General features: G+C 45.5%; 2 protein-coding genes across 3 annotated transcripts in view; both read right to left on the reverse strand.

Moving 5' to 3' along the window:
- LOC136308198 (zinc finger protein 585A-like) overlaps positions 1-21368 on the reverse strand; it is a 126949-nt gene that overhangs the window by 69860 nt on the left and 35721 nt on the right. Inside the window, exon 1 of one of the 2 annotated variants that reach the window (XM_066235420.1) lies at positions 6432-6500. The exons of the other annotated variant lie outside the window; for it this stretch is intronic. The gene's annotated coding sequence lies outside the window, so the exon portion shown is untranslated. Of the gene's footprint in view, positions 1-6431; positions 6501-21368 lie in introns of those variants that run through there. 2 annotated transcript variants of the gene reach the window in all.
- LOC136308213 (zinc finger protein 343-like) lies at positions 1907-13159 on the reverse strand. The gene is made up of 5 exons (XM_066235460.1): positions 13051-13159; positions 11838-12089; positions 11599-11657; positions 9270-9396; positions 1907-5589 (listed from the first exon to the last, which is right to left on the reverse strand). The coding sequence occupies exons 2-5, from the start codon at positions 11956-11958 to the stop codon at positions 3938-3940; spliced, it is 1959 nt and encodes a 652-aa protein (XP_066091557.1). The 5' UTR covers positions 11959-12089; positions 13051-13159; the 3' UTR covers positions 1907-3937.

Below are 21368 nucleotides of genomic sequence, written 5' to 3' on the forward strand. Positions count from 1 at the left end.
TCCATTCTCTAAAGCAGGGGTCCCCAAACTATGGCCCGTGGGCCACATGCGGCCCCCTTAGGCCATTTATCTGGCCCCCACCGCACTTCTGGAAGGGTACTTCTTTCATTGGTGGTCAGTGAGAGGAGCATAGTTCCCATTGAAATATTGGTCAGTTTGTTGATTTAAATTTACTTGTTCTTTATTTTAAATATTGTATTTGTTTCCGTTTTGTTTTTTTACTTTAAAATAAGATATGTGCAGTGTGCATAGGAATTTGTTCATAGGTTTTTTATAGTCCAGCCCTCCAACGGTCTGAGGGACAGTGAACTGGCCCCCTGTGTAAAAAGTTTGGGGACCCCTGCTCTAAAGAAAGGATGGGGCACGAAGCCTGACTTTTTCTCCTAAAATACTAATATTAATTTTTGCAATGCTTTGGTACCTTACTACTGATAGATACGTGAATTCCAAACTGCCCTCTTGATGTTCCGCTTATCTGTCAGACCTCACCCTTACTGGACTATTGACCCTGAGACAGAGGAATTCCAAAAAGTTGACAACCCGCCCCAAGGAGGGGCTCTGGACATACCAGGACTATTGATTCAACACCCACATGCTCGAAGCCCCCCAAGGAGAAGCATTCCGGACATACCAGGACTTTTGCCTCAGTATCCCCTCAGGCTCTCCCAAACACTACATAACTCGCCGCTAGTCTGTAACCGGTGCACTTCTCCTGGAGGGGTGCCCAGTAGGTCTTTCTCCTCTAATAAAGCCTGCACATCTGGTGATCGAGTGCTATCTCATTCTTACAACTACACAGTCATCATCACTGCCGCCTGGCCAACACAGGTTCAGGTTTGATTTGGACAGGCAATAATGAAACAACAGAGTAAAAAACTGGTGGGCTATTACCTTTAATCCTAGCTTGCACCCAGTGGGCAAGAAATACACACAGAGGAAAAACACTTTCCTGCCCATTCAGGGCTCCCAAAACCACTGATCTCATCTGAGTTTCCTACAATCAAAGGTTTCTACCTCACCAGATTTACTCACCTCTGTTCTCCATCTCCTTCTCTCTGCACAAACTGGTTTCTCCTTCAGGACTCCACCATCTTGACTGCCTCTCCTATGCAATGCTAATTTCAGGAACCCAGAGAGAGCAAGCCCCCAGTCTGCCCCATTTTATAGTGTAGAAATCAAAATCTTTAAGCCAGTATACAAATAAGAAAGTCTCTGATACAAAGCCATTTATCTCAGGCATAAATGAGATTCCTCATAAGAGTAAACCACCTCACATCACGCAACAGTCAAGGATGTGGGAAAAAACTTAGCTTTGAAAAGATCTTAGTATTAAAAGGGTGGGAAAGGCTTATTTATTTATTTATTTATTTTGTATTTTTCTGAAGCTGGAAATGGGGAGAGACAGTCAGACAGACTCCCGCATGTGCCTGACCGGGATCCACCCGGCATGCCCACCAGGGGCGACGCTCCGCCCACCAGAGGGCAATGCTCTGCCCCTCCGGGGCGTGGCTCTGTTGTGACCAGAGCCACTCTAGCGCCTGAGGCAGAGGCCATGGAGCCATCCCCAGCGTCGGGCCATCCCCGCTCCAATGGAGCCTCGGCTGCGGGAGGGGAAGAGAGACAGAGAGGAAGGAGGGGGTAGGGGTTGAGAAGCAGATAGACGCTTCTCCTGTGTGCCCTGGCCGGGAATCGAACCCGGGACCTCTGCACGCCAGGCCGATGCTCCACCACTGAGCCAACCAGCCAGGGCCAAAAGGCTTAGTCTTAAAACTAATCTTTAGGCTATAATGACTTTGCCGGCTTACAACCTATCTTCCACATCCAATGCAAACTATAAGCGAGCAAACATATACATCATATTTGCAAACTTATTTGACGCAGTTATAATCACGTTATGCAGGATACATTGATTAATAGTTCTTTTTGCTTTAATATGGATAAATATTCCAGAAAGAGGTTAGTACATTTCTTTAAGCTATAAATCAGGTGGCAAGCCATTCTAAGTACAGTTACACAATACCTTGAACAGCAAAAACAATACTGGCATCAGCCTTATGTAGGCTTCTAAAAGATCACTATTGATTAACAACAAAGCTTTACTTAAAGGTCTACTGTCTAGTAAAATTATCTTTGTCTACTATTTTCATCTACTAGTGAACTTCTAACTTTATTTTTCTCAAAGCGTTTCACTACCTGAAGGTCAGGTATGTAAGAGGAACAAAAAGTTTTTCTATTCTTCTATAGTATGAAAAGGCTAGGGGCGTTAAGTAATCAGTTAGGTAAAGGCTGAAAGGTGCTTTTGTGTTTAGCCTCTGTTTCCCATCTATTCATAAGTCAAAACTTATTTTCTCATAATATGATTTTTTTGAAGGAGTTTTCCAGTTTTCCTACAGACCTAGTCCCTTTCGAGGGATATGATAGCCAGCCTACAATGTCTATGGGCTGAGGCAAGGGGGTTATATTCTTTAGCTGGAGTTTCTTCTGGGAACTCCTGAGGAGAACATCTTTGACAGTGGGAAGTACAGTTGCCTTGATAATTGCCTCTAGCTCTTGTTTTTGGGATTGCTAGTAAATTTTATTAAAAGGAACACAGGTGGCTCACGTGGTCAAGGAGGTATTAGTGTGGTTACTTTTAGAGTAATTCTGGAGAGACATAGTCACAGACTGGTTGACCTCAGGGTCTCCAGTAGCCTGGGAAATTACAGTATTGTTGGAATCATACCGTGGACCCCTCACAATAGTGAATGCACATAACACTAATAAGAAAAAAATTGTCAAAGGAAATGCCCAGATACGACCCAAAAAATATATGGTGTGAAATGTTTCTTTCCTGCTGTCACTGTGTCAGAGAGGAAGGTTGGATCGGCTCTCGACAAGATGAGGTCTGATTGCTGAACTCTTGACAGTGATACGTGCAGACGCAAGGTGTTCTCCCCCTTATGTGTTCTCAGGTGTCTCATGACATCAGACTTGTAGCTAAAGCTTCACCCACACTCCATGAAAATGTCACACCTGTCCTTGAATGTGTCCTCTGTTGATTAAGAAGTTCTGCTTCTCAGCTAAAGCAGAGGTTGGGAACCTATGGCTCGCGAGCCAGATGTGGCTCTTTTGATGTCTGCATCTGGCTCACAGACAAATCTTTAGTAAAAAAATAATAACATTAAAGATATAAAACATTCTCATGTATTACAATCCATTCATTTCCTATCGCTCATGTTCATGGTTGCGGGTGGCTGGAGCCAATCACAGCTATCCTCCAGGACACCAAATTTTTATTGGATAATGCATAAGATACACGGGTCGTTGTATGGCTCTCATGGAATTACATTTTAAAATATGTGGCGTTCATGGTTCTCTCAGCCAGAAAGGTTCCCAACCCCTGAGCTAAAAGCCTTGTCCACAGCAACCGCACTTCTAAGGATTCCCTCCAGAGCAAGTTCTCTGGTGTCTCCTGAGGGATAATTTATCACCAAATCCTCATCTACACTCTGGGCACATGTACGGCTTCTCCCCAGAATGAGTAGAATGGTGTTGAATGAAATCTGAACTATGTCTGAAGCCCTGCCCACATTCCCTGCAAACATGCTTCTCCATTGAGTGTTTCCTCTGGTGAGTCCAGACAGATGACTCCCAGCTCTAGCCTCAGCCAAACTCACCACACATGAAGGACTTTTCCTCCGAGTTAGTCTTCCGGTGTCTCATGACATTTCCCTTAAAACCAAGTCCTCACACACACTCGGGACATATGAAGGTTCACACTCGGGGCATACCTAGGGCCTCTATCTTGAGTAGGCCCAGCAGTGTTTCTTCAAGTATAACTTCAAACTAAATCCTAGTCCACACTGCAGGCACTGATAATGTTCTTCCTCAAGTGAGTCCACTGGTGTGTCCTGAGGTCTCTCATATAACCAATTTTTGGTCCACATTCCAGGCACACTTAGGGTGTCTCCCCTGAATGAGTCTTCTGGTGTTTCTTCAGGGCTAACTTATAACTAAATCCTTGACCACACTCAGGGCAAACGAAGGGCTTCTCCCCCGAGTGAGTCCTCTGGTGGCTCTTAAGGTTCCCATTATCATAAAATTTTTTTCCACACTCCAGGCACACGAAGGGCTTCTCCCCCGAGTGAGTCCTCTGGTGTCTCTTGAGTTTTGACTTAGTAAGAAATCCTCGTCCACACTCTGGACACATAAAGGGTTTCTCCCCCGAGTGAATCATCTGGTGCTCCCTGAATTGTGACTTAAAAAGAAACCCTTGTCCACACTCTGGGCACAAGAAGGGTTTCTCCCCCGAGTGACTCCTCTGGTGTGTCCCAAGGGCTGAACTATTAAAAAAGGCTTTTCCACACTCCAAACACACGAAGGGCTTCTCCCCTGAGTGAGTCCATTGGTGTGTCCTGAGGAGTGAATTATAACGAAATCTTCGTCCACACTCTGGGCACACAAAGGGCTTCTCCCCTGAGTGGGTCATCTGATGTGATCTGAGATATCTCATATGAACAAATCCCCGTCCACATTCCAGGCACATGAAAGGCTTCTCCCCCGAGTGAGTGCACTGGTGTGCTTTGAGGATGGAATTGTCACGAAATCCTCGTCCACACTCCAAGCACATGAAGGGCTTCTCTGCTGAGTGAGTCATCTGATGTGATTTGAGGATTGACTTGTAACGAAATCCTCGTCCACACTCCAAGCACACAAATGGCTTCTCCCCCGAGTGAGTCCTCTGGTGTCTCCTGAGGCTTCCATTATCACGATATTGCCGTCCACACTCCAGACATGCGAAGGGCTTCTCCCCCGAGTGAGTCCTCTGGTGTGTCTTAAGGGCCGACCTATAAGCATATCCCTGTCCACACTCCAGGCACATGAAGGGCTTCTGCCCCGAGTGAGTCCTCTGGTGTGTCCTAAAGGCTGATTTATAAACATATCCTCGTCCACACTGCAGGCACATGAAGGGCTTCTCCCCCGAGTGAGTCTGCTGCTGTATCCTGACTTTTGATTTATCACCAAATCTTTGGCCACACTCAACACAAAGGAAAGGATTCTCCGTGGACGAGTGTGCCCCTGGGTGTCTGAGGAGGTGTGATGTAAGTGTGAAGCCTCGCCCACACTGCCTGCAAATGTAGGAATTCTCCCCTGAGAGAGTCACTCCGTCTCCCATAACATTTGATTTCAGGCTACAGTCTGGTTCATGTTCGCTCCAGCTCACAAGTCCGGATCTCGAGATTTCTAATTCCTTCCTCCCCTTGTCTGTCGGCACAGGGCTTACCCCTTGGGCTGAGCTGGGCTCTATTTCTAGCACCGCATGACCTTTCCTGGCAGGTCTTTGGGGTGGACTGTGGGATGCGCCTGAGGTTTCCCCCTCCTTCGTCCTTTCAAACAAATGTCTTAAGCCATCTTCTCTGCCTTTACCTTCTGTGTTTTCTCTCCAGCAACTTTGAAGAAAAGACGTCTGCTGCTGACGCCACAGGCTCAAATCCCCCGGAGAGAAGTCATACGTGTTCGAGCACATGGGAAGCATTTGCTGGCTGGACAGTGGCTCCCAGAAGGCCGAAAGGTGGAAAAAGTGGGGGTTTGTTTCTGGCTTTGATTCTGCTGGAGAAAGAGAGTTCAGTCAGAGAAGATTCAACAGGGCTGCAGGGCAGTCACTTCTGGTATCAGGAAAACTAGTGCCCTCCTGCCACACTTTTTTTTTTTTGTATTTTTCTGAAGAAAATACAGGGAGAGACTGCCAGACAGACTCCCGCATGCGCCCGACCCGGATCCACCCAGCACGCCCACCAGGGGCGACACTCTGCCCACCAGGGGGCGATGCTCTGCCCCTCTGGGCCTCGCTCTGCCGCGACCAGAGCCACTCTAGCGCCTGGGGCAGAGGCCAAGGAGCCATCCCCAGCACCCGGGCCATCTTTGCTCCAATGGAGCCTCGGCTGCGGGAGGGGAAAAGAGAGACAGAGAGGAAGGAGGGGGTGGGGGGTGAAGAAGCAAATGGGCGCTTCTCCTATGTGCCCTGGCCGGAAATCGAACCCGGGTCCCCCGCACGCCAGGCCGATGCTCTACCGCTGGGCCAACCGGCCAGGGCTCTGCCACACCTGTTTTTAATAATATGTGTACAATGTCATTTGTTTCAACCAATGATTTCTTTAGGTTCCGTTTCTACACACTCCCTTTTCTATGGCAATCCAGTGGAACCATCCCAGAAACATCTTCTACACGTCACTTACCTGGAAGGAGCCTTCCAGGTAAGCAATCTGCCCTGTAAATACCTTCAATACACCAGCTCTTTCTTTTAACTAAGTCAGCCAATCTGTGAGACTCCCATGGATGCCTTGTTTATACTTCTGTTGTACTTGGAGGTGACAGTCTCTATGACCTATGTGAAAATCTTTTTCATGACTTTACTTATTACCAAAAAAAAGACTGAACACATAAAAAGTTACTTAATCAGGAGGGCTTCCAAACACAGGATATGATACATTACACAGTGGTTGAACAGAGTGTTTAAGAAATGAATCTGAATTTCAGGATGCCCATCTGCAAAGAAATATTTATACTTAGAAGAAATAATTTCTAAGACTAAGTTCTCTATTAAGTACTGTGACTTCCGCCATGGACAAAAAGGATGAGGCTCATGTTTTCAGGATTCTGGAACCTTGCGCCCAGACCAATCTCATCACACTAACAACACACTTCTCAACAGCATTTCCATGGGCCAATGGAGATTGGTGAAGGATTAGTGCCACTTTGAAACACATTTTTTTTTCTTTTTTTTAAAAATTTTTTTATTTTATTTATTCATTTTTAGAGAGGAGAGAGAATCAGAGAGAGAGAGAGAGAAGGGGGGAGGAGCTGGAAGCATCAACTCCCATATGTGCCTTGACCGGGCAAGCCCAGGGTTTTGAACCAGTGACCTCAGCATTTCCAGGTCGACGCTTTATCCACTGCACCATCACAGGTCAGGCTGAAACACATTTTAAAAAGCCACAATGTCGTTTCCTCATTGCTGCTATTCCCTTACTTTTTTAAGAATACCAGACCCAGCCTTGACCGGGCGGTGGGGCAGCGGATAGAGTGTTGGACTGGAACACGGAGGACCCACATTTAAAACCCCGAGGTTGCCAGATTGAGCACGAGTTCATCTGGTTTGAGCAAGGCTCACCAGCTTGATTTCAAGGTCATGGGTTTGCACAAGGGGTCACTCCGTCTGCTGTAGTTCCCAGGACAAGGCATATATCAGGAAGCAATAATGACCATGAAGGTGCTGCAATAAAGAATTGATGTTTCTTATTTCTCTCCCTTTGGTCTGTCTATTTCTCTCTGTACCTCTCTCTGTCTCTGTCACAAAAAAAAGAAAAAGAGAATAGCAGACCCAGACAGAGGCAGGTCTTTTGCCAAGATTCCAGAACAGACAGAACTTAACAAGAGGCAATATACAACATAAACATTGTTCCTGCCCTGTCAGCTCAGTGGTAGACTGTCCACTTACTATGTAGATGTCCCGGGTTTGATTCCTGGTCAGGACAAGAGAAGCAACCATCTGCTTCGCCACCCCTCCCCATCTCGCTTCATTTCTCTATCTCTCTCTTTACCTCTCCCAGCCATGACGCAGTTAGAGGGAGCTAAACTCAGACGCTGAGGATGCCTCTATGGCCTCGCCTCAGGCACTAAAATAGCTCTGTTGCCAAGCAACTAAGCAATGGCCCCAGGTGGGCACAGTTTCCTGCAGGAGAGGACTTGTACGTTGATCTCTTTCGGGACTCAGGCAGGAATGTTTGGCTCCGTGGATCTAACTTAAAAAGAACTTTAAAAAATTTTTGTTTTATATTTTGATTACATTTTGAAATAATATCTTGATAGATTGGATGACATAATATTTGTTAATATCATCCAGTTATGTCTACTTTTTAAAACTATTTAGTTAGTACAATGTTTAAAATTATCCCTATGGTTCATTATATTTGCACAGCACAGCACAGATGTAGAACAAGGGGTGGGAACAATAGAGCTTGTGACCTATTTAATCCTCCCCTCTGTTTCTTGAAATGTCCATAAGCTCAGGATGGTTTTTACATTGTAAAGAGAGGAAAACAAACCAAAAGAATAATAGTCCGTAACAAATAAAAATGATATGAAATTCAAATTTTGGTTTCCAGACAGAAAATGTGACAGGGACACAATGATACTCATTCATCTACATACCATTCTGGCTATTTTAGTGTGACAGGGAGAGTGTTCAGAGCAGTTAGAGATCGCATCACCCACAAAACACCAAAAATAGCTATTCTCTGGCTGTTTATAGAAAAAGTGGCCAATGGCTGACTCAGGGCAATGTTGCAATTGAAAGTATTTATCCAGTAGGATTAAAAAATCAATGTGCCTGACCAGGTGGTGGCGCAGTGGATAGAGCGTCGGACTGGGATGCAGAAGGACCCAGGTTCGAGACCCCGAGGTCGCCAGCTTGAGCGCAGACTCATCTGGTTTGAGCAAACAGCTCACCAGCTTGGACCCAAGGTCGCTGGCTCCAGCAGGGGGTTACTCGGTCTGCTGAAGGCCCACGGTCAAGGCACATATGAGAAAGCAATCAATGAACAACTAAGAAGTCACAACGCACAACGAGAAACTGATGATTGATGCTTCTCATCTCTCTCCGTTCCTGTCTGTCCCTGTCTATCTCTGCCTCTGAAAAAAATAAAAAATAAAAAGATTTCCTTCTAAAAAAAAAAAAAATCAATGCAATTTTCGAAATAGAAGAGAAAAACACTAGCGCATAAAACACAAACCTCCGACGGTCGCAGGAGCTGTTTCTCACTACTCTGCCACATGCAAAGGGCACTTCCAGTCCCACCAGCCTCCTTACAGTCCTTATCCTGCAGGGACATCCCTTCCTTAATGCCTTTGCGCCAACACGTCTCCAACTGAAATGCTCTTGCCTTAGACACACAGAGTCTAACTCCATCACCACATTACGTCTTTGGTCAAATGTTACCTACTCATTGATTTTAAATTCAGCCCACCTCTATTTCACACTCAGTACTACTTTGTCCTGCTTCATTTAATCATTATTTTTGACTAGGAAGTGCTTAGTACTGTCTAACATACTATCCTATGCCTGCACATGAAGCTTATCTGACTCAACACATTGGGAAAAGTAAGACACCATAGGCAGAGGCTGCTATTCCCTCACTTCTGTGTGGCTCTAAGTGTCTAGAACATCTTCTGGCCCACGGTAGGTGGTCCATCCCGCTACCGCAGTAAGGAAGGACAGAACACAGCCTCACCCAGCGAGAGCAGGTTCCTGATGTTCTCCAGCATCACTTCCTTGTACAGGCTCCTCTGCGCAGGGCTCAGCCTCCTCCATTCCGCCTTTGTAAAGACCACGGCCACATCCCTGAATGTGATCGGTACCTATTAACAAGCAATCCGTTAACGAACTACAAGTCACCATCAACTTTCCAAACTCAATGAGTAAATCTCGTGGCCTTGGAGGGTCTGGATCTACAAAAGTTGGTCCAGTTCTTTCCCTAGTACACAGTTCTATGTTCCAAATTCGTCTAGCCATGACTATGGCTTTGTATTAAAATCAAAGGGGTGCAGAGATAATGCATACACCCATTCCTGGGCCCTATACACTTATGGTTTCCTTGGAGAAGAGATTTGTGAATCAATTTGAAACTTGACCTGACCAGGCAGTCTCACACTGAATAGAGCATCAGACTGGGATGCAGAGGACCCAGGTTTGAATCCCGATATCACCATCTTGCGTGCGGGCTCATCCAGCTGGAACGTGGACTCAAGAGCATGAGTGTGGGGGTCGCTAGCTTGTGCATGGGTTCCTAGATATAACCTCATGGTCGCTGTGTTGAGCAAGGGGTCACTCCCTGCACTGTAGCTCCCATCTCAAAGACAAATGTGAAAGCAATGATTGAACACTAAAGTGCTGCAATGAAGAATTCATGCTTTTCATCTCTCTCTCTTCCTGTCTGTCCCTATCGGTCCCTCTTTCACACTCTGTGTCCAAAAAAAAAAAAAAAAAAAAAAAATGAAACCTGAAACTGTGTTTGTTCAGAAAGGTGACCTTGAGGATGTACTATGCAGGAATTTTGAGATGAAACAGTTACAGATGGGCAGAAAAGTTTTATTTTGAAACGGACTTGATGTCCACAGTGTATCATTCAACACACAATTCATAACCCATAAAGGAAGGGTGAATGTTCAGTCCAGGGAGACTTAACTTAGCAGAGAACTGAAAAGCCGTTTTCATTTTACAAAATAGAGAAATTTATTTAGACTTCTTCGCAGTCTCATAATCATATGTTCTTTCTTTTTTTTCTTTCTCACCCTGTATCTCTACCCTTCGATATACTTTCTTTGTTAAATACTGGAGATTTAAAGTAAAACACTAAAGCCACTCTGGACACCAACCCAACACACTCCTCAGGCTGTGGCTCTCATCACTTGTTCATGTTTTCTGATTTGTCTTCGCAAGTTCAGTCAAGGCTACTCTGCCCCCGAGTATGTGTCTAAGCAGCAGGAGGAGGCCCGGACAGGCACAGTCACACTGACCCTCCCCCTCCAGAAGTAACAGCCCTTTGAGCTGCGCTCTCTTGGCTGGTCTGCCTAATCTACGTACGTAACCTGAGGGAGAATAAAGAAAAAGAATCAACACGAAAATGAGCTACACAACATCACCAGACCAAAAAAAATCAGCCTGAGTCTTACATTAGTCCTAACTTACAAAAGCTAGTTAGGACTATACACTAAGAAAAAAAAAAAAAAGGAATTTTAAGTGTGTACGAAACTCACCAAAACCTGGAAGAACACATAATCAGACCAGGAAGCTTAAACCAGGGCTGCAAAATGGGCCTCCCACTGGGCACATTTAGGAGGAAGTGTCCTCTAGAGAGAACCACCCATTCAGGTATGTCTCCGACCCTACCCATTCTTACGGAAAAAGTTTGGCTGGAGGCTATTCCATGAGGGCCCTTCCTGCATAGCCTCTATGAACAAAAAAGGTCTCAGCATTCAGAATAATTAACTAGGCAAGCAAGCAAGTGATTAAGAACATCCTTCCCAGTTTAGGGAAACAACAACAGGACATCCCAACCCAGAGTAAAAAATTCAGTCATTCCTGCAAAAATTCTATTTTTTGTGAATTTTTCTGTTCGTGTTATTTGAACAAAAGATTCACATGGTTTTTAAATACTGTTTCTCCACACTATGCTCTGCTTCTCCACTTGTTCAAGAATATCAATAGTAAAAAAGTAAAAACATGTCCGCTATAAATGACAGTAACTTTACCTAGTGTGAAATAAAATTAAATAGTACATTTAAAATTTTTAATAATCTCAGTTTTTCAAAAATACCCCTTACATTTTGCACTTTGCAGGGCTCTACTCTTCTTCAGTAGATTTTCCAACAAGGAAAATAAAACACACAAATGCAGGAGTCATTCTAAATAGATCAACATAATGCCTGACACAGACATTAACTGCCTAATGTTAATTCCTTTTTCTTTTTCCAAGAAAAGAGAATATCCAGTTTGCCTATTCTCTAGAAAATTAGCCAGCATTTCATAATGAAAAATTTTAAAATATAACCTAAACTCACCAGTGTTTTAGGCTTTACCTTCTTTTCTCGGAGCGAGTCAGTACAGTTGGAAGGCAGACCTAGGGGAAGAACAAAGCTCTGAGGGTGCAGGCCTCCCAGAATGCCCCGGGGAGCAGCTCCTCGGAGCCCAGGACAGAGGGAGCAGTCCCTTTACTCAGCTGCGGTCACTACAGTGCTCTCAGCTAAGCCCAGAGCCTTACTCCTCCTCCTCACCTCTCCAGACTCTCAACAACTCTCACCTTTGGCCTCATGATTTAGGGTCAGATTCTTCCTGGTCTCCATGTTTTCCTTGCTCTCCTCCCGGTCATGCTCTCCCAAGGCCGAAGGATCAGACAAAGTCACGGCCCCGGGGTCAGACATGTGTTTGCCTTGAAATTTTACCACCAGGCCACGCAGACATTATTTCAGCACAAGATCGATTTCTGCTCCTGCCCGGGTCACTTCTCCGAACCCTTCTTGTGAAAGCCCCCGTGTTTCCACGAAGCCAGCACCTGCGGGTGGAGCAGCAATGTGACGTTTCCACACTCCTTACTGTACAAATCAGGCACTGCAGGTCCTGAGAGCTCCCACCCCAACCGCATCCCCACTCACTCACCGACTTGGGACATACCCCCACAAAAACAAGCCCCCAAACCCAGAACGCTATATTCACAATCAGTCCGGGGTTCCCACAACCATTCACACACGCATGACCCAAGTAGGTGTCCCCTTGCCAAAAGCAGGGGCGATATAGGGTCGGCTCTGCTCCCCCACCCACCACAGAGAATTCCTGTCTATTTAGCTTTGGCTGAACTCGTGTGCCCAGAGCCCAAGTAATCCTCGGGGAAGCACGTCTGCAGCCACGTCCCTATGTTCATTGTATGGCCCAGAATCATCCTAACTCATCCAAAAAGATGACATGAGCCTGACCAGACGGTGGCGCAGTGGATAGGGCGTCGGATGACGCTGAGGACCCAGATTCGGAACGACTAGGTCACCAGCTTGAGCGCGGGCTAATCTGGTTTGAGCAAAGCTCACCAGCTTGGACCCAAGGTCGCTGGCTCGAGAAAGCGGCCACTCGGTCTGCTTTAGACCCAAGGTCAAGGTACATATGAGAAATTAGCCAATAAACAACTAAGGTGCCGCAGCAAAAAATTGATGCTTTTCATCTCTCTCCCTTCCTGTCTGTCCCTATCTATCCCCTTCTCTGTCTCTCTCTGTCAGAAAAAAAAAAATTATATGAGAGTTCCTGTTCACTCGCTCCAGCGGGAGACGGAAGGACCCCGGCACCGCCCCACGATTCACGTTTTCCGAGCAAGCTGAGTCTCACCCCACTTCCCTGCCACTAAATACACGTCTGGGGCCGCGTCTCCGCTCCAAAAATGAAACCGCCCGCACTTCCCGTTCCATCTACTGCACACCAGCCTCACTCATCCCAGGCCCAACCCACCAGCTCCCACCACCGCTTCTAACCCTATGTACTGCCGCTTTCATCCCTTCTTCAAGAACTGTACGCGAACCGGGCAGCCGGACTCTGCCGGTTTTGTACGGAACCAGCAGCAGAGGTCCCCGTGGTTTCCCGGGTCATCGGAGCAAGAACTACAATTCCCAGAATCCTTTCAGGATTCGCCTCCCATTGGCCGCAACACAGCGACCTCTAAACCACGACTTTAATATATCTTCACATTGTCTTGTATAATGAGAGTGGCCACTTTTTAAATTTTTTTTATTCATTTACTTTAGGGAGAGAGAGAGTGGAAAGCAGAGAGACAGAGAAAGAGAAAGTGAGACAGAGAGAGATAGAAACATGGATTTAACGTCCCACGTATTGATGCATTCATTGGTTCATTCCTGTTTGTACCCTGACTGGGGATCAAAACTGCAATTTGGGCACATTGCGCGTTGCTCTAACCAACTGAACTAACCGGCCAGCTCTACCCATCTCTTTTCTTAAGTAGCACAATATAAAATAGATAATGATTCCGGAAAGCAGTCTGTTTTCACAGTTTCGATCAGAAACTACAGTTCCCAGGAGCCTCAGCGGCAGCATCTCCTGAAGTTTTCCCATTCTAGGGCCCTCGCGGTGTTCTACCCGAGAAGGCGTTTTCGGTTTCCGAGTCTAGCTGCTCTAACGCTCAGGCTGCGAGGCTGTTCTGCGCTTTGTTGTGTTTTTACCTTCACGTAACCCAGCTAAACTCACTCTGTTTAAGGCGGGTTACACGCGTGAGTGACATCTAAGTGTAGCTCCGTGCTACTGACCCGACCCTGTGGGCAGCCCCACGTCACTAGCAGGAAAACCACAGGAGGCAAAGCGGTCACCCCACTGTAGATGCTGTGCAGTGGAGTTCCTCTCTCCAAGTCAGCTGGTGGCAGAGAAATGCAGGACGGCTAACAACACAGTGCAGGACATAATGTGAAAACTGAAATGCGATGTGGGGAAGCCAGGTTCCCCCAAATTATAATCAGTCTCCTCTCTCCTACTCCTCTTTCCACGTGATAGAGCTGCATGAAGTGTTTCCCAAGATGGACGGGGAAGCTCTAAGGAGGGTCTAGCGCGGAGGTGACTGGACCTGGCCCTTGCCCACTGCTCCATCCTCATTCCTGGCTTCCCTCCTACTCCAGTAGACGTTCCACCCTCCTAAACCTCGCATTTTTTCCTCGAGGTAAACTCCCTCCTACCTCTCTTTCCACCCTTCCCCCATGTTTGATTAGTGGACTCAAACTCACAGAGCTGTAGGCTCAGATATCTTTGTCTCCAAAAAGTCTTCTCTGGGCCCATGGTTGGACATGAATATCCTTGATCCCCAGAGAACATTTCCCAGAGCTCTTTCCAGTCTATTCTGTTCTAGACTGTTCAGAGCTGTCACCTAAGAGACTGTGATTTTTCTGAGGAATGTACCATCTACTGTGACACCGCTGCCTTATATGTCTGGGGGAAAAACCTAAAAAACGTTATTCTCAGAAGAACTAATGATTGGATGGATGGATGGATGGATGGATGATGAATGGATGGATAGATAGATGATGAATGCATGGAAGATAACTTCATAGAAAAGACTCAAGGACTTCAGCCATTTGCCACCTTCTGTGGGGGGGATGGCTCTCTGTTCGGGGGCAGGGCAGAGATGAAGTGGCCATGTTGTCGCAGATGGTGGCTTTAATTGCTGTTTGTACAGAAACAGTCTGACCATCCCTGTTCCTCCCAACCCCACATCTCCATCTTCTGTTCCAGCTTTACAATAAAGGCAATCAAGAATATCACTCACTGGACTCTATTCAACTATTACAACTCTTTGGACTGAAACGAGGGTATCTCCCGGGCAACTCCACACCCTCCGAACATGCCCGTGGAGCTTGCGGGGAGACAGCCGTGGGCGTTGTGAATAGCTGTGCTCTCCTGAAATGTTTATTCCTGCCTTCCCTTCCTGTTACCCCCTTTCTGGGTGTTTCCATGTTGAAGCTACTAAAATGTCCAGGCATTATTTCTCGGGATAGTTTCACCTTTACATGCACCCATTTTTCCCGGGTCTACTTACACCTGTCTCGGCTTCGTTCGTCAATCTGCTATCGCTTGAATTTATTTTCAGTTTACCTGTACATTTCAGTGAGAATCTAACTAAGGTTCTCCCCCTGGAAATCATAAATAAATAAATACTCCTGAAAGTTGAATACAGGACCTTGCATGTATATGCATGTGTGCATTTTTCTGTAAAGACAATTAACAGTTTTTCTTAGTCCCAAAAAATTTTATTATTGTGATAGAGACAAAAAAAAGGGGACAGGTAGGGACAGACCAACAAAACGGGAGATGTGAGAAGCATCAGTTCTTTATTCCCAGACATCAGTTGTTCATCAATTGCTTTGTCATATGTGGAACTGTCAAATTTGGCTATTTGGGCTCAAAAACAGAGAGAGTAGGAAAGGCTGTGGCCAACGCGCCAGGCCTTTAGACTAAAAAACCAAACATGATGTATGATTGACGTGTCTTGGAGAAATTAGTAGAATGATGTGTCTCAGCAGGACCCATGGATTGGAAACCTGAAGTGACTTCTCATTGAAGCTGCATTTATGGGTCTTTAAACCCATGAGTACCAAACAGGCCCAAAGCAATGATTCATGATGGGAGGACAGGTCACAGCTAAAGAACCTGCACTTAGAATATGGAAGTCAAAAGAGTGTGTACTAATAAGGGTCCATGAAAATGCAGGACTTGAACAGACTGTTAAGGAACAGTGATGTCTTGATGGGGATGAGAGGTTTTCAGCAGAGACCTGAGTAGAGATTAGAAGGAAGTAAGCCCAGGAGATGGAGCCTTCACTGCAGCCAATGGGAGTCATCATTTAGGAGAAGCATCAATTCAGGCCTTGATGACCTGGGAATTTCCTCCCCTCTGGAACCTCGAGTATACTCTCCATGCAAAAGCTCAGATTCCCCAACAAATCTACTAGATTTATTTGGGACTTATTTATTTCTCAGGGGTTGGATTCATGCAGGAAACCTGGGCTGTGAATGTGAACTCCTTTCCAGATGCATGTGTGACTAAGGGGCACAGACTGAGCTCATGAAGGACTTTACTGGAACAGAAGGACAAGAAAACATGAGGATGAACTGTGTATGAAAATTGTAGAGCTGGTGGCCCCGGCCATGGCCATGCAGATGCAGGTTCACATTGGATTCCGGCAGAAGGTAAAGTGGAGACAGAAAATGGTGGGCCATTCTTTTTATCAGTCTTGTAACGCAGAAGAGCAAAGAGGCCAGGAAGACCGCTTTCCTCTCGCTCAAGGATCTGATACCCAGACTCATTCTCAGGCTTTTTGGGAGTCCTGGGTGCACACAAAACTCAGCAGGGCTCCCAAACACCTCAATACTCAGTCTCTCCCTATGCACTTTCTAGCAAAAACAGTCTGGGGGGAAAAAACCATTCTCCAGCAAACAATAGGAAGCCATTGCCCCTCCCAAGCAGGAAGGCAATCCAGTTTGCAATCTCCTTCCCTGAGGGCAGCACCTGCATCCTTCCCTACACTATACACACAGGGCGCTGCCCCAACACAACGGAGCAAACCTAGAAACATCTGTTTACCCGACACAAATATAAAAGTGGTCATTCTTAGGTGACTTAAATGAAAGCTTTTATTTTTTTATTCTAATTACTAAATGTGAAAAAATAAAGACATGTTTATTTAGTAGCTAGTGCCATCCTCCCTCTCACACAGAGGATGGGGGGTTCAAGACTTCTGAAATCGACCTGGCGGTGGAGCAGTGGATAGAGCGTCGGACTGGGATGCAGAGGACCCAGGTTCGAGACCCTGAGGTAGCCGGCTTGAGCATGGGCTCATCTGGTTTGAGCAAAAGTTCACCAGCTTGGACCAAGGTCACTGGCTCAAGCAAGGGATTACTCGGTCTGCTGTAGCCCCATGGTCAAGGCACATATGAGAAAGCAATCAATGAACAACTAAGGTGTCACAAATGCGCAACAAAAAACTGATGATTGATGCTTCTCATCTCTTTCCGTTCCTGTCTGTCTGTCCCTATCTATCCCTCTCTCTCTCTCTAAAAAAAAAAAAAAAAAAAAAGACTTCTGAAAGCCCCTCAAAGGTGACTCATAACTAAGGTAGTGATATCTGGGAAAAGATTGTCCTCTTGGAAGGTTCAGGAGAAAAAAACAGGATAAAGCTCCTCCCACAAACCCTGCCCACTCCTCTCTTTTCCCTGAGTGTCCCCTGGTGCACAGTGTCGTATAACTGATTGCTAAAGCTTCTCACACAGTCCCTCCCAGGCCACCTAAAGTTTCTCCTAATGGAGTGTAGTAATGCAGCCCAATCGGAAATACCAATGTCACGTGGAAAAAACCTACTCAAGACAGAAACTGACTGTAAGAGGAAGAGGGAGAGGTCTGCCAGGATAGGGAATGAAGTCTTCTGGGGTAAAGTAACCAATCGTCCTCCCTTAGGAAGGACAATTCTTCTTTTGTAAGTTCCATCCTCTCTGGAAAAGTGTCCTCCTACATGTCCTCCTTTTTGATATTGGAAGACTAATCTGTAAATGTCAGTACTCGATCAATGGAGAGTCGATCCGTTGCACGTGATGTGACGACGATTTGTCAAGGATCAGTACTGCCGGGGTCCAGCCCCGGGGGGGATTCAGGGGTCCCACAGGAGGAGACGGTGTTGGCGAAAATCGAGTGAGAGAGCCGAATTCTTTTCTTTTTCTTTATTCTCTGGTTAGCATTTACTGCCAGGCATCTCTACCAAATGCTAGTACAGCTCCTTTTTTATACACACACACCAAGTTACAATTACATGGTATTAATCATTGCTTCTGTTTCACTATGTTTACATGTTTCCAGATAACAGTTAATTTATATCTATAAACTACAAATCAGGTGGCAAATCATTCAAAGTACAATTAAAAAATAACTTGAATAGCGATAACATCGGTGAAAGCTTTTAAAGGATTAGTACTAACTAATAACTCAACTTTACTGTTGTTGTGAGTCAAGGGGCAGAGAGAGATTAACAGACAAAATCATTAAGGACTAGCAAAGGACCACCGCTTGCTCAGGCAAATGGCCTTGAGTTCATGCAGTGTCCTAACTTTTCTCACAAGACTTCAAAAGGCTTGCTTATTAAGAAATTGTCATAACATCAAGAGTAACTTTTGCTTAAAGATATATAGAGTGCACCTGCAAGATAGCTTAGTAGCAACATAATATCAGAAGGCATTAATTGCTATTGCTTCTATGGATGCCCTTCCATACCTCTCATTATCAGAAGAAAGAATTTTTGGGAAAGGATATAAATCTCATAAGAATGTCTCACTGAGAAAGCCCAGCAACTGCCTTCAGTCATAAAACAATTCTCTTAGCAAAACATTCTTTTCTTGCTGACTGGGTTCCCATCCCAGGCCACGCAACGGGCCATTCTATAACACCTTACCTAAGATTCTATGTCTAGTTAAACTTTATTTATTTACTATATTCACACACTAGTAAATTCTAACTATATTCTTCTTAGAGTGTATCACTATCTGCAGATCAAATAAGCAAGAAGAAAGAAAAGTTTCTCTACTCTATCACATGAAAAGGCTAGGGAGGAAAAATGATGAATTAAACGAAGGCTGAAAGGTGCTCTGTGCACAGCCACTGCCTTCTACCCATTCACAAGTCACAATCTATTCTTTCTAACATGATTAAGAAGAAATTCTCCTACAAACTTAACCCTTTACAAGGGATATCATAGCCAGCCTCTTATGTTTACGAGCCCAGATCAAGGGGCTTACAGGCTTTTCTGTGGAACTTACACCTTCTGTCTCATTTTCAAAGAAATTACTACAAATCTACAGGGAAAGCACGGTACTATTATCCCTGTGCCACAAATAATAGCACACACCCAGAAAAAGGGGGGATATAAGGCCAGATTAATTCAAAAGATTAAAAGGGAAGGTATCGTTGTGCCTTTCCTTGCGGTAACTTTGTCAACCCGCAGCTGTTGGTCTTTACTGCGGTGACTCTATCTTCTTTTGCTGTGACTTTGTCAACCAGCAGTTGTGAATCTTCTTCTGCTGTGACCTAGTTAGCCAGCATTAGTGGATTGGCTCCCGACACAGTACAGTGTGGCGAGACATGATTATGAGATGCATGCGCTCTGTACGGTGTAAGGCAGGGGTCCCCAAACTACGGCCCGCGGGCCGCATGCGGTCCCCTGAAGCCATTTATCCGGCCCCCGCCGCACTTCCAGAAGGGGCACCTCTTTCATTGGTGGTCAGAGAGAGGAGCATAGTTCCCATTGAAATACTGGTCAGTTTGTTGATTTAAATTTACTTGTTCTTTATTTTAAATATTGTATTTGTTCCCGTTTTGTTTTTTTACTTTAAAATAAGATATGTGCAGTGTGCATAGGGATTTGTTCATAGTTTTTTTTATAGTCCGGCCCTCCAACAGTCTGAGGGACAGTGAACTGGCCTCCTGTGAAAAAAGTTTGGGGACCCCTGGTGTAAGATATTCTCTGCCGAGGAAGAAAGAAGGACGTAGCCACCAAGCGTGGACAAGCAAAAGCTTTAGAGCACTCCCGGGTGAGGTTCACTGGTCCGCAAGACAGGTGCCCGGGAGGTGGCGCAGCTTCTCCCGCCCAGGGGTAATTATAGGGCTGGTAGGGGAGTGGTGAGGGGATAGGTCGTGGCAAAATTTCATTGGACAGTTGTTTTTCAAAATGCTTTTGGGTCGTTTCTTTTGGCAGGTATGGGTGTAGGAGGTTCCTCATGTGACCTTTCCCCACTGCCAACCGACCTCACACACGGGAGACCTTGAGAGAGCCCACGATATAACAAGCACGCAAATGGCTTTTGTATACTTCTTTTTTTTTTTTTTTTTTTTTTTGCATTTTTCTGAAGCTGGAAACAGGGAGAGACAGTCAGACAGACTCCCGCATGCGCCCGACCGGGATCCACCCGGCACGCCCACCATGGGGCGACGCTCTGCCCACCAGGGGGCGATGCTCTGCCCATCCTGGGCGTCGCCATGTTGCGACCCTCCTGGGCGTCGCCATGTTGCAACCAGAGCCACTCTAGCGCCTGGGGCAGAGGCCACAGAGCCGTCCCCAGCGCCCGGGCCATCTTTGCTCCAATGGAGCCTTGGCTGCGGGAGGGGAAGAGAGAGACAGAGAGGAAGGCGCGGCCGAGGGGTGGAGAAGCAAATGGGCGCTTCTCCTATGTGCCCTGGCTGGGAATCGAACCCGGGTCCTCCACACGCTAGGCCGACGCTCTACCGCTGAGCCAACCGGCCAGGGCCTTTTGTATACTTCTTACTGAAACACGACACGACACATACGCCATTGTAGACTCAACTATTTCTTTCTCAGTGACTATGCAATCATAGACGGGTAAGTACAATTCATGTTTTATTAATTCATTATCTATTTAATAATTTCCAAATACATATAATTTTATTTCCCCAAACTTTGAGTTATAAGGTAGAAATTTAACCTCAAACCATATCTATTAGTAACATATTTTGATTAAATACAGCTAGTGCTCGACTTACAACCACAATTGGTTCTGGCAGACCAGTTGTAACACGATTTGGTCATAAGTTGAGTAGGCTATATGTACAGTACTGTGAAATGATGTTATAAAAATCTTTAAATCATATTTTATCATAATTTTCTTTCATTATTGTTACATATCATAATTTTCTTTGTTCATTTTATGCCATCTGTATCATCTCTACACCATTTTGTTTCTTATTTTTACATTCGTCAGGTTTAAGTAAAACACTGCATTACCAGTACAACTGGTTTAATATTTGCAAAGACAATTTCCTCTTGGTAGACATCTTGGGAAGGGTTTAATGAAAAATATCCAAGACACAAAACACAAGTTGCTGTACCGAGTCTGGGATAACAGTTGAAATGGTGCACGCGGAGATGGTAGTGCTGCTGGAAGCTGGTCCGCACTGTCGTACGCCCAGCTGGGCAACGCTTGCGCTGCCAGACGCGGAGCAGTTGTGGCTAGCGACTGTGGTCACAAAGTCGAATGGTCATAGGTTGCATAGGTTGTAAGTCAATCAATATTTGTAGTTGCATAAAACAGACTTTTAAAATTAGAAAATGATAAATACACCCAAATATCACTCCAAATTAGTTGTTTTCTTTGATATTTAGTTTTACTAATGAGGACTTTTTCCTTAAAATTATTATTAAAAATTAATAGGCATGTGTTGGGGACTGAAAGCCAACAAGGTTGTTGCAGTTTAGTTTTTAGGGGACAGAAGTGTGGGGAACTGGCAGTAAGCTGAC

This window comes from Saccopteryx bilineata, chromosome 6 (assembly GCF_036850765.1).
Source record: "Saccopteryx bilineata isolate mSacBil1 chromosome 6, mSacBil1_pri_phased_curated, whole genome shotgun sequence".
Classification (NCBI taxonomy): domain Eukaryota; kingdom Metazoa; phylum Chordata; class Mammalia; order Chiroptera; family Emballonuridae; genus Saccopteryx; species Saccopteryx bilineata.